General features: G+C 58.1%; 1 protein-coding gene across 1 annotated transcript; it reads left to right on the forward strand.

Annotated features, from left to right (window-relative positions):
• Positions 1 to 479: 479 nt before the first annotated feature.
• MUC3A (mucin 3A, cell surface associated) lies at positions 480 to 12,307 on the forward strand. Its single transcript, XM_063302936.1, has 13 exons — positions 480 to 653; positions 789 to 1,193; positions 1,455 to 1,733; positions 1,995 to 2,278; positions 2,456 to 4,973; positions 5,235 to 5,513; positions 5,775 to 8,213; positions 8,475 to 8,753; positions 9,015 to 9,293; positions 9,638 to 9,749; positions 9,985 to 10,373; positions 10,566 to 11,993; positions 12,176 to 12,307. The coding sequence occupies exons 1-13, from the start codon at positions 480 to 482 to the stop codon at positions 12,305 to 12,307; spliced, it is 8,997 nt and encodes a 2,998-aa protein (XP_063159006.1).
• The last annotated feature ends 141 nt before the right edge of the window (positions 12,308 to 12,448 follow it).

Raw genomic sequence — 12,448 nt, forward strand, 5'->3', positions numbered from 1 at the left:
GTGTGCACACGGTTACAAGCAGCCTCTCGGTCAGCACAGCCGTTCTTGAGACCAGCTTGTCCTCCACCTTGTCCACCTCCCAAGCCCAGGAGTCGAACAGCACTACCGGAAGAGTGACGTCCAGTCCCAGAACAACCGAAGGGACTTCCACACACTCACAAGTCACCTCAGCGTCTCCCCCTCCGACCTCGGAACACTCCCCCATTACAGAGGGGTCTTCTCACTCACCCTCACTGGTGCCTTCCAGTGGGAGCCCAACAACAGGTTCAGAGACCTCACTTCCTGTTTCGTCCAGCCCCTCCAAGACCTCTACGCCAGAGACTCCCGAGACCGCTACACTTTCCATCAGTTCCTCAGTCCCCGCTGGTCCTCAGAGGGTCTCCTCCGGCACCACGGAGTCACCGTCTGTGGCCTCCGCAACTGCTGAGAGTCAGAGCGCAGCCCACACCTCCTCCACTCCACTTTCGCCCACTGTGACAATGCCCCGAAAAACAACAATGGAATCCACCCCTCCGAGCACGAGTGTGGAAACAGCAAGCAGTGTGCACACGGTTACAAGCAGCCTCTCGGTCAGCACAGCCGTTCTTGAGACCAGCTTGTCCTCCACCTTGTCCACCTCCCAAGCCCAGGAGTCGAACAGCACTACCGGAAGAGTGACGTCCAGTTCCAGAACAACCGAAGAGACTTCCACACACTCACAAGTCACATCAGCATCTCCCCCTCTGACCTCGGAACACTCCCCCGTTACAGAGGGGTCTTCTCACTCACCCTCACTGGTGCCTTCCAGTGGGAGCCCAACAACAGGTTCAGAGACCTCACTTCCTGTTTCGTCCAGCCCCTCCAAGACCTCTACGCCAGAGACTCCCGAGACCGCTACACTTTCCATCAGTTCCTCAGTCCCCGCTGGTCCTCAGAGGGTCTCCTCCGGCACCACGGAGTCACCGTCTGTGGCCTCCGCAACTGCTGAGAGTCAGAGCGCAGCCCACACCTCCTCCACTCCACTTTCGCCCACTGTGACAATGCCCCGAAAAACAACAATGGAATCCACCCCTCCGAGCACGAGTGTGGAAACAGCAAGCAGTGTGCACACGGTTACAAGCAGCCTCTCGGTCAGCACAGCCGTTCTTGAGACCAGCTTGTCCTCCACCTTGTCCACCTCCCAAGCCCAGGAGTCGAACAGCACTACCGGAAGAGTGACGTCCAGTTCCAGAACAACCGAAGAGACTTCCACACACTCACAAGTCACATCAGCATCTCCCCCTCTGACCTCGGAACACTCCCCCGTTACAGAGGGGTCTTCTCACTCACCCTCACTGGTGCCTTCCAGTGGGAGCCCAACAACAGGTTCAGAGACCTCACTTCCTGTTTCGTCCAGCCCCTCCAAGACCTCTACGCCAGAGACTCCTGAGACCACTACCCTTTCCATCAGTTCCTCAGTCCCCGCTGGTCCTCAGAGGGTCTCCTCCGGCACCACGGAGTCACCGTCTGTGGCCTCCGCAACTGCTGAGAGTCAGAGCCCAACCCAGACCTCCTCCACTCCACTTTCACCCGCTGCGACAATGCCCCGAAAAACGACAATGGAATCCACCCCTCCGAGCACGAGTGTGGAAACAGCCACAAGCGTGCACATGGTTACAAGCAGCCTCTCTGCCAGCACGCCAGTTCTTGAGACCAGCTTGTCCTCCACCTCATCCACATCCCAAGCCCAGGAGTCGAACAGCACTACCGGAAGAGTGACGTCCAGTCCCAGCACAACAGAGGGGACTTCCACACATTCACAAGTCACATCAGCGTCTCCCCCTCCGACCTCGGAACACTCCCCCGTTACAGAGGGGTCTTCTCACTCACCCTCACTGGTGCCTTCCAGTGGGAGCCCAACAACAGGTTCAGAGACCTCACTTCCTGTTTCGTCCAGCCCCTCCAAGACCTCTACGCCAGAGACTCCCGAGACCACTACACTTTCCATCAGTTCCTCAGTCCCCGCTGGTCCTCAGAGGGTCTCCTCCGGCACCACGGAGTCACCGTCTGTGGCCTCCGCAACTGCTGAGAGTCAGAGCCCAACCCAGACCTCCTCCACTCCACTTTCACCCACTGCGACAATGCCCCGAAAAACGACAATGGAATCCACCCCTCCGAGCACGAGTGTGGAAACAGCCACAAGCGTGCACATGGTTACAAGCAGCCTCTCTGCCAGCACGGCAGTTCTTGAGACCAGCTTGTCCTCCACCTCATCCACATCCCAAGCCCAGGAGTCGAACAGCACTACCGGAAGAGTGACGTCCAGTCCCAGCACAACAGAGGGGACTTCCACACATTCACAAGTCACATCAGCGTCTCCCCCTCCGACCTCGGAACACTCCCCCGTTACAGAGGGGTCTTCTCACTCACCCTCACTGGTGCCTTCCAGTGGGAGCCCAACAACAGGTTCAGAGACCTCACTTCCTGTTTCGTCCAGCCCCTCCAAGACCTCTACGCCAGAGACTCCCGAGACCACTACACTTTCCATCAGTTCCTCAGTCCCCGCTGGTCCTCAGAGGGTCTCCTCCGGCACCACGGAGTCACCGTCTGTGGCCTCCGCAACTGCTGAGAGTCAGAGCCCAACCCAGACCTCCTCCACTCCACTTTCACCCACTGCGACAATGCCCCGAAAAACGACAATGGAATCCACCCCTCCGAGCACGAGTGTGGAAACAGCCACAAGCGTGCACATGGTTACAAGCAGCCTCTCTGCCAGCACGGCAGTTCTTGAGACCAGCTTGTCCTCCACCTCATCCACATCCCAAGCCCAGGAGTCGAACAGCACTACCGGAAGAGTGACGTCCAGTCCCAGCACAACAGAGGGGACTTCCACACATTCACAAGTCACATCAGCGTCTCCCCCTCCGACCTCGGAACACTCCCCCGTTACAGAGGGGTCTTCTCACTCACCCTCACTGGTGCCTTCCACTTGGAGCCCAACCACAGGTTCAGAGACCTCACTTCCTGTTTCGTCCAGCCCCTCCAAGACCTCTATGCCAGAGACTCCTGAGACCACTACGCTTTCCATCAGTTCCTCAGTCCCCGCTGGTCCTCAGAGGGTCTCCTCCGGCGCCACAGAGTCACCGTCTGCGGCCTCCCAAACTTCTGAGAGTCCGAGCACAACCCACACCTCCTCCACTCCACTTTCACCCACTGTGACAATGCCCCACAAATTGACATCGGAATCCACCCCTCCGAGCACGAGTGTGGAAACAGCAAGCAGTGTGCACACGGTTACAAGCAGCCTCTCGGTCAGCACAGCCGTTCTTGAGACCAGCTTGTCCTCCACCTTGTCCACCTCCCAAGCCCAGGAGTCGAACAGCACTACCGGAAGAGTGACGTCCAGTCCCAGAACAACCGAAGGGACTTCCACACACTCACAAGTCACATCAGCGTCTCCCCCTCCGACCTCGGAACACTCCCCCGTTACAGAGGGGTCTTCTCACTCACCCTCACTGGTGCCTTCCACTTGGAGCCCAACCACAGGTTCAGAGACCTCACTTCCTGTTTCGTCCAGCCCCTCCAAGACCTCTATGCCAGAGACTCCTGAGACCACTACCGTTTCCATCAGTTCCTCAGTCACCGCTGGTCCTCAGGGGGTCTCCTCCGGCACCACGGAGTCACAGACTGTGGCCTCCCCAACTGCTGAGAGTCAGAGCGCAACCCACACCTCCTCCACTCCACTTTCACCCACTGTGACAATGCCCCACAAATTGACATCGGAATCCACCCCTCCGAGCACGAGTGTGGAAACAGCAAGCAGTGTGCACACGGTTACAAGCAGCCTCTCTGCCAGCACGGCAGTTCTTGAGACCAGCTTGGCCTCCACCTCATCCACATCCCAAGCCCAGGAATCAAACAGCACTACCAGCAGAGTGATGTACAGTCCCAGCACAACAGAGGGGACTTCCACACACTCACAAGTCACATCAGCGTCTCCCCCTCCGACCTCAGAACACTCCCCCGTTACAGAGAGGTCTTCTCACTCACCCTCACTGGTGCCTTCCAGTGGGAGCCCAACAACAGGTTCAGAGACCTCACTTCCTGTGTCGTCCAGCCCCTCCAAGACCTCTACGCCAGAGACTCCCGAGACTGCTACACTTTCCATCAATTCCTCAGTCCCCGCTGGTCCTCAGAGGGTCTCCTCCGGCACCACGGAGTCACAGTCTGTGGCCTCCGCAACTGCTGAGAGTCAGAGCCCAACCCAGACCTCCTCCACTCCACTTTCACCCACTGCGACAATGCCCCGAAAAACGACAATGGAATCCACCCCTCCGAGCACGAGTGTGGAAACAGTCACAAGCGTGCACATGGTTACAAGCAGCCTCTCTGCCAGCACGGCAGTTCTTGAGACCAGCTTGTCCTCCACCTCATCCACATCCCAAGCCCAGGAGTCGAACAGCACTACCGGAAGAGTGACGTCCAGTCCCAGCACAACAGAGGGGACTTCCACACATTCACAAGTCACATCAGCGTCTCCCCCTCCGACCTCGGAACACTCCCCCGGTACAGAGGGGTCTTCTCACTCACCCTCACTGGTGCCTTCCACTTGGAGCCCAACCACAGGTTCAGAGACCTCACTTCCTGTTTCATCCAGCCCCTCCAAGACCTCTATGCCAGAGACTCCTGAGACCACTACCCTTTCCATCAGTTCCTCAGTCCCCGCTGGTCCTCAAAGGGTCTCCTCCGGCGCCACAGAGTCACCGTCTGCGGCCTCCCAAACTTCTGAGAGTCCGAGCACAACCCACACCTCCTCCAGTCCACTTTCACCCACTGTGACAATGCCCCACAAATTGACATCGGAATCCACCCCTCCGAGCACGAGTGTGGAAACAGCAAGCAGTGTGCACACGGTTACAAGCAGCCTCTCGGTCAGCACAGCCGTTCTTGAGACCAGCTTGTCCTCCACCTTGTCCACCTCCCAAGCCCAGGAGTCGAACAGCACTACCGGAAGAGTGACGTCCAGTCCCAGAACAACCGAAGGGACTTCCACACACTCACAAGTCACCTCAGCGTCTCCCCCTCCGACCTCGGAACACTCCCCCATTACAGAGGGGTCTTCTCACTCACCCTCACTGGTGCCTTCCAGTGGGAGCCCAACAACAGGTTCAGAGACCTCACTTCCTGTTTCGTCCAGCCCCTCCAAGACCTCTACGCCAGAGACTCCCGAGACCGCTACACTTTCCATCAGTTCCTCAGTCCCCGCTGGTCCTCAGAGGGTCTCCTCCGGCACCACGGAGTCACCGTCTGTGGCCTCCGCAACTGCTGAGAGTCAGAGCGCAGCCCACACCTCCTCCACTCCACTTTCGCCCACTGTGACAATGCTCCGAAAAACAACAATGGAATCCACCCCTCCGAGCACGAGTGTGGAAATAGCAAGCAGTGTGCACACGGTTACAAGCAGCCTCTCGGTCAGCACAGCCGTTCTTGAGACCAGCTTGTCCTCCACCTTGTCCACCTCCCAAGCCCAGGAGTCGAACAGCACTACCGGAAGAGTGACGTCCAGTCCCAGCACAACAGAGGGGACTTCCACACACTCACAAGTCACATCAGCATCTCCCCCTCCGACCTCGGAACACTCCCCCGTTACAGAGGGGTCTTCTCACTCACCCTCACTGGTGCCTTCCAGTGGGAGCCCAACAACAGGTTCAGAGACCTCACTTCCTGTTTCGTCCAGCCCCTCCAAGACCTCTACGCCAGAGACTACCGAGACTGCTACACTTTCCATCAATTCCTCAGTCCCCGCTGGTCCTCAGAGGGTCTCCTCCGGCACCACGGAGTCACAGTCTGTGGCCTCCGCAACTGCTGAGAGTCAGAGCCCAACCCAGACCTCCTCCACTCCACTTTCACCCACTGCGACAATGCCCCGAAAAACGACAATGGAATCCACCCCTCCGAGCACGAGTGTGGAAACAGCCACAAGCGTGCACATGGTTACAAGCAGCCTCTCTGCCAGCACGGCAGTTCTTGAGACCAGCTTGTCCTCCACCTCATCCACATCCCAAGCCCAGGAGTCGAACAGCACTACCGGAAGAGTGACGTCCAGTCCCAGCACAACAGAGGGGACTTCCACACATTCACAAGTCACATCAGCGTCTCCCCCTCCGACCTCGGAACACTCCCCCGTTACAGAGGGGTCTTCTCACTCACCCTCACTGGTGCCTTCCACTTGGAGCCCAACCACAGGTTCAGAGACCTCACTTCCTGTTTCGTCCAGCCCCTCCAAGACCTCTATGCCAGAGACTCCTGAGACCACTACGCTTTCCATCAGTTCCTCAGTCCCCGCTGGTCCTCAGAGGGTCTCCTCCGGCGCCACAGAGTCACCGTCTGCGGCCTCCCAAACTTCTGAGAGTCCGAGCACAACCCACACCTCCTCCACTCCACTTTCACCCACTGTGACAATGCCCCACAAATTGACATCGGAATCCACCCCTCCGAGCACGAGTGTGGAAACAGCAAGCAGTGTGCACACGGTTACAAGCAGCCTCTCGGTCAGCACAGCCGTTCTTGAGACCAGCTTGTCCTCCACCTTGTCCACCTCCCAAGCCCAGGAGTCGAACAGCACTACCGGAAGAGTGACGTCCAGTCCCAGAACAACCGAAGGGACTTCCACACACTCACAAGTCACATCAGCGTCTCCCCCTCCGACCTCGGAACACTCCCCCGTTACAGAGGGGTCTTCTCACTCACCCTCACTGGTGCCTTCCACTTGGAGCCCAACCACAGGTTCAGAGACCTCACTTCCTGTTTCGTCCAGCCCCTCCAAGACCTCTATGCCAGAGACTCCTGAGACCACTACCGTTTCCATCAGTTCCTCAGTCACCGCTGGTCCTCAGGGGGTCTCCTCCGGCACCACGGAGTCACAGACTGTGGCCTCCCCAACTGCTGAGAGTCAGAGCGCAACCCACACCTCCTCCACTCCACTTTCACCCACTGTGACAATGCCCCACAAATTGACATCGGAATCCACCCCTCCGAGCACGAGTGTGGAAACAGCAAGCAGTGTGCACACGGTTACAAGCAGCCTCTCTGCCAGCACGGCAGTTCTTGAGACCAGCTTGGCCTCCACCTCATCCACATCCCAAGCCCAGGAATCAAACAGCACTACCAGCAGAGTGATGTACAGTCCCAGCACAACAGAGGGGACTTCCACACACTCACAAGTCACATCAGCGTCTCCCCCTCCGACCTCAGAACACTCCCCCGTTACAGAGAGGTCTTCTCACTCACCCTCACTGGTGCCTTCCAGTGGGAGCCCAACAACAGGTTCAGAGACCTCACTTCCTGTGTCGTCCAGCCCCTCCAAGACCTCTACGCCAGAGACTCCCGAGACTGCTACACTTTCCATCAATTCCTCAGTCCCCGCTGGTCCTCAGAGGGTCTCCTCCGGCACCACGGAGTCACAGTCTGTGGCCTCCGCAACTGCTGAGAGTCAGAGCCCAACCCAGACCTCCTCCACTCCACTTTCACCCACTGCGACAATGCCCCGAAAAACGACAATGGAATCCACCCCTCCGAGCACGAGTGTGGAAACAGTCACAAGCGTGCACATGGTTACAAGCAGCCTCTCTGCCAGCACGGCAGTTCTTGAGACCAGCTTGTCCTCCACCTCATCCACATCCCAAGCCCAGGAGTCGAACAGCACTACCGGAAGAGTGACGTCCAGTCCCAGCACAACAGAGGGGACTTCCACACATTCACAAGTCACATCAGCGTCTCCCCCTCCGACCTCGGAACACTCCCCCGGTACAGAGGGGTCTTCTCACTCACCCTCACTGGTGCCTTCCACTTGGAGCCCAACCACAGGTTCAGAGACCTCACTTCCTGTTTCATCCAGCCCCTCCAAGACCTCTATGCCAGAGACTCCTGAGACCACTACCCTTTCCATCAGTTCCTCAGTCCCCGCTGGTCCTCAAAGGGTCTCCTCCGGCGCCACAGAGTCACCGTCTGCGGCCTCCCAAACTTCTGAGAGTCCGAGCACAACCCACACCTCCTCCAGTCCACTTTCACCCACTGTGACAATGCCCCACAAATTGACATCGGAATCCACCCCTCCGAGCACGAGTGTGGAAACAGCAAGCAGTGTGCACACGGTTACAAGCAGCCTCTCGGTCAGCACAGCCGTTCTTGAGACCAGCTTGTCCTCCACCTTGTCCACCTCCCAAGCCCAGGAGTCGAACAGCACTACCGGAAGAGTGACGTCCAGTCCCAGAACAACCGAAGGGACTTCCACACACTCACAAGTCACCTCAGCGTCTCCCCCTCCGACCTCGGAACACTCCCCCATTACAGAGGGGTCTTCTCACTCACCCTCACTGGTGCCTTCCAGTGGGAGCCCAACAACAGGTTCAGAGACCTCACTTCCTGTTTCGTCCAGCCCCTCCAAGACCTCTACGCCAGAGACTCCCGAGACCGCTACACTTTCCATCAGTTCCTCAGTCCCCGCTGGTCCTCAGAGGGTCTCCTCCGGCACCACGGAGTCACCGTCTGTGGCCTCCGCAACTGCTGAGAGTCAGAGCGCAGCCCACACCTCCTCCACTCCACTTTCGCCCACTGTGACAATGCTCCGAAAAACAACAATGGAATCCACCCCTCCGAGCACGAGTGTGGAAATAGCAAGCAGTGTGCACACGGTTACAAGCAGCCTCTCGGTCAGCACAGCCGTTCTTGAGACCAGCTTGTCCTCCACCTTGTCCACCTCCCAAGCCCAGGAGTCGAACAGCACTACCGGAAGAGTGACGTCCAGTCCCAGCACAACAGAGGGGACTTCCACACACTCACAAGTCACATCAGCATCTCCCCCTCCGACCTCGGAACACTCCCCCGTTACAGAGGGGTCTTCTCACTCACCCTCACTGGTGCCTTCCAGTGGGAGCCCAACAACAGGTTCAGAGACCTCACTTCCTGTTTCGTCCAGCCCCTCCAAGACCTCTACGCCAGAGACTACCGAGACTGCTACACTTTCCATCAATTCCTCAGTCCCCGCTGGTCCTCAGAGGGTCTCCTCCGGCACCACGGAGTCACAGTCTGTGGCCTCCGCAACTGCTGAGAGTCAGAGCCCAACCCAGACCTCCTCCACTCCACTTTCACCCACTGCGACAATGCCCCGAAAAACGACAATGGAATCCACCCCTCCGAGCACGAGTGTGGAAACAGCCACAAGCGTGCACCTGGTTACAAGCAGCCTCTCTGCCAGCACGGCAGTTCTTGAGACCAGCTTGTCCTCCACCTCATCCACATCCCAAGCTCAGGAGTCGAACAGCACTACCAGAAGAGTGACGTCCAGTCCCAGCACAACAGAGGGGACTTCCACACATTCACAAGTCACATCAGCATCTCCCCCTCCGACCTCGGAACACTCCCCCGTTACAGAGGGGTCTTCTCACTCACCCTCACTGGTGCCTTCCACTTGGAGCCCAACAACAGGTTCAGAGACCTCACTTCCTGTTTCGTCCAGCCCCTCCAAGACCTCTATGCCAGAGACTCCTGAGACCACTACCCTTTCCATCAGTTCCTCAGTCCCCGCTGGTCCTCAGAGGGTCTCCTCCGGCGCCACAGAGTCACCGTCTGCGGCCTCCCAAACTTCTGAGAGTCCGAGCACAACCCACACCTCCTCCAGTCCACTTTCACCCACTGTGACAATGCCCCACAAATTGACATCGGAATCCACCCCTCCGAGCACGAGTGTGGAAACAGCAAGCAGTGTGCACACGGTTACAAGCAGCCTCTCGGTCAGCACAGCCGTTCTTGAGACCAGCTTGTCCTCCACCTTGTCCACCTCCCAAGCCCAGGAGTCGAACAGCACTACCGGAAGAGTGACGTCCAGTCCCAGAACAACCGAAGGGACTTCCACACACTCACAAGTCACATCAGCGTCTCCCCCTCCGACCTCGGAACACTCCCCCATTACAGAGGGGTCTTCTCACTCACCCTCACTGGTGCCTTCCAGTGGGAGCCCAACAACAGGTTCAGAGACCTCACTTCCTGTTTCGTCCAGCCCCTCCAAGACCTCTACGCCAGAGACTCCCGAGACCGCTACACTTTCCATCAGTTCCTCAGTCCCCGCTGGTCCTCAGAGGGTCTCCTCCGGCACCACGGAGTCACCGTCTGTGGCCTCCGCAACTGCTGAGAGTCAGAGCGCAACCCATACCTCCTCCACTCCACCTTCGCCCACTGTGACAATGGCCCGAAAAACGACAATGGAATCCACCCCTCCGAGCACGAGTGTGGAAACAGCCACAAGCGTACACATGGTTACAAGCAGCCTCTCTGCCAGCACGGCAGTTCTTGAGACCAGCTTGTCCTTGACCTCATCCACATCCCAAGCCCAGGAGTCGAACAGCACTACTGGAAGAGTGACATCCAGTCCCAGCACAACAGAGGGGACTTCCACACATTCACAAGTCACATCAGCATCTCCCCCTCCGACCTCGGAACACTCCCCCGTTACAGAGGGGTCTTCTCACTCACCCTCACTGGTGCCTTCCAGTGGGAGCCCAACAACAGGTTCAGAGACCTCACTTCCTGTTTCGTCCAGCCCCTCCAAGACCTCTACGCCAGAGACTCCCGAGACCACTACACTTTCCATCAGTTCCTCAGTCCCCGCTGGTCCTCAGAGGGTCTCCTCCGGCACCACGGAGTCACCGTCTGTGGCCTCCGCAACTGCTGAGAGTCAGAGCCCAACCCAGACCTCCTCCACTCCACTTTCACCCACTGCGACAATGCCCCGAAAAACGACAATGGAATCCACCCCTCCGAGCACGAGTGTGGAAACAGTCACAAGCGTGCACATGGTTACAAGCAGCCTCTCTGCCAGCACGGCAGTTCTTGAGACCAGCTTGTCCTCCACCTCATCCACATCCCAAGCCCAGGAGTCGAACAGCACTACCGGAAGAGTGACGTCCAGTCCCAGCACAACAGAGGGGACTTCCACACATTCACAAGTCACATCAGCGTCTCCCCCTCCGACCTCGGAACACTCCCCCGGTACAGAGGGGTCTTCTCACTCACCCTCACTGGTGCCTTCCACTTGGAGCCCAACCACAGGTTCAGAGACCTCACTTCCTGTTTCATCCAGCCCCTCCAAGACCTCTATGCCAGAGACTCCTGAGACCACTACCCTTTCCATCAGTTCCTCAGTCCCCGCTGGTCCTCAAAGGGTCTCCTCCGGCGCCACAGAGTCACCGTCTGCGGCCTCCCTAACTTCTGAGAGTCCGAGCACAACCCACACCTCCTCCAGTCCACTTTCACCCACTGTGACAATGCCCCACAAATTGACATCGGAATCCACCCCTCCGAGCACGAGTGTGGAAACAGCAAGCAGTGTGCACACGGTTACAAGCAGCCTCTCGGTCAGCACAGCCGTTCTTGAGACCAGCTTGTCCTCCACCTTGTCCACCTCCCAAGCCCAGGAGTCGAACAGCACTACCGGAAGAGTGACGTCCAGTCCCAGAACAACCGAAGGGACTTCCACACACTCACAAGTCACCTCAGCGTCTCCCCCTCCGACCTCGGAACACTCCCCCATTACAGAGGGGTCTTCTCACTCACCCTCACTGGTGCCTTCCAGTGGGAGCCCAACAACAGGTTCAGAGACCTCACTTCCTGTTTCGTCCAGCCCCTCCAAGACCTCTACGCCAGAGACTCCCGAGACCGCTACACTTTCCATCAGTTCCTCAGTCCCCGCTGGTCCTCAGAGGGTCTCCTCCGGCACCACGGAGTCACCGTCTGTGGCCTCCGCAACTGCTGAGAGTCAGAGCGCAAGCCACACCTCCTCCACTCCACTTTCGCCCACTGTGACAATGCCCCGAAAAACGACAATGGAATCCACCCCTCCGAGCACGAGTGTGGAAACAGCCACAAGGGTACACATGGTTACAAGCAGCCTCTCTGCCAGCACGGCAGTTCTTGAGACCAGCTTGTCCTCGACCTCATCCACATCCCAAGCCCAGGAGTCGAACAGCACTACCGGAAGAGTGACGTCCAGTCCCAGCACCACAGAGGGGACTTCCACACATTCACAAGTCACATCAGCGTCTCCCCCTCCGACCTCGGAACACTCCCCCGTTACAGAGGGGTCTTCTCACTCACCCTCACCGGTGCCTTCCAGTGGGAGCCCAACAACAGGTTCAGAGACCTCACTTCCTGTTTCGTCCAGCCCCTCGAAGACCTCTACGCCATTGACTCCCGAGACCGCTACCCTTTCGATCAGTTCCTCAGTCCCCGCTGGTCCTCAGAGGGTCTCCTCCGGCACCACGGAGTCACCGTCTGCGGCCTCCGCAACTGCTGAGGGTCCAAGCACAACCCACACCTCCTCCAGTCCACCTTCGCCCAGTGGGATGACCCCACAGAAAACGACATTGGAATCTACCCGTCAGAGCACGGGTATAAGCAGAGGTGGGATCATTCATCTTTGTGTATGTACTCTCCC

This window comes from Candoia aspera, chromosome 4 (assembly GCF_035149785.1).
Source record: "Candoia aspera isolate rCanAsp1 chromosome 4, rCanAsp1.hap2, whole genome shotgun sequence".
In the NCBI taxonomy this organism is placed as follows: domain Eukaryota; kingdom Metazoa; phylum Chordata; class Lepidosauria; order Squamata; family Boidae; genus Candoia; species Candoia aspera.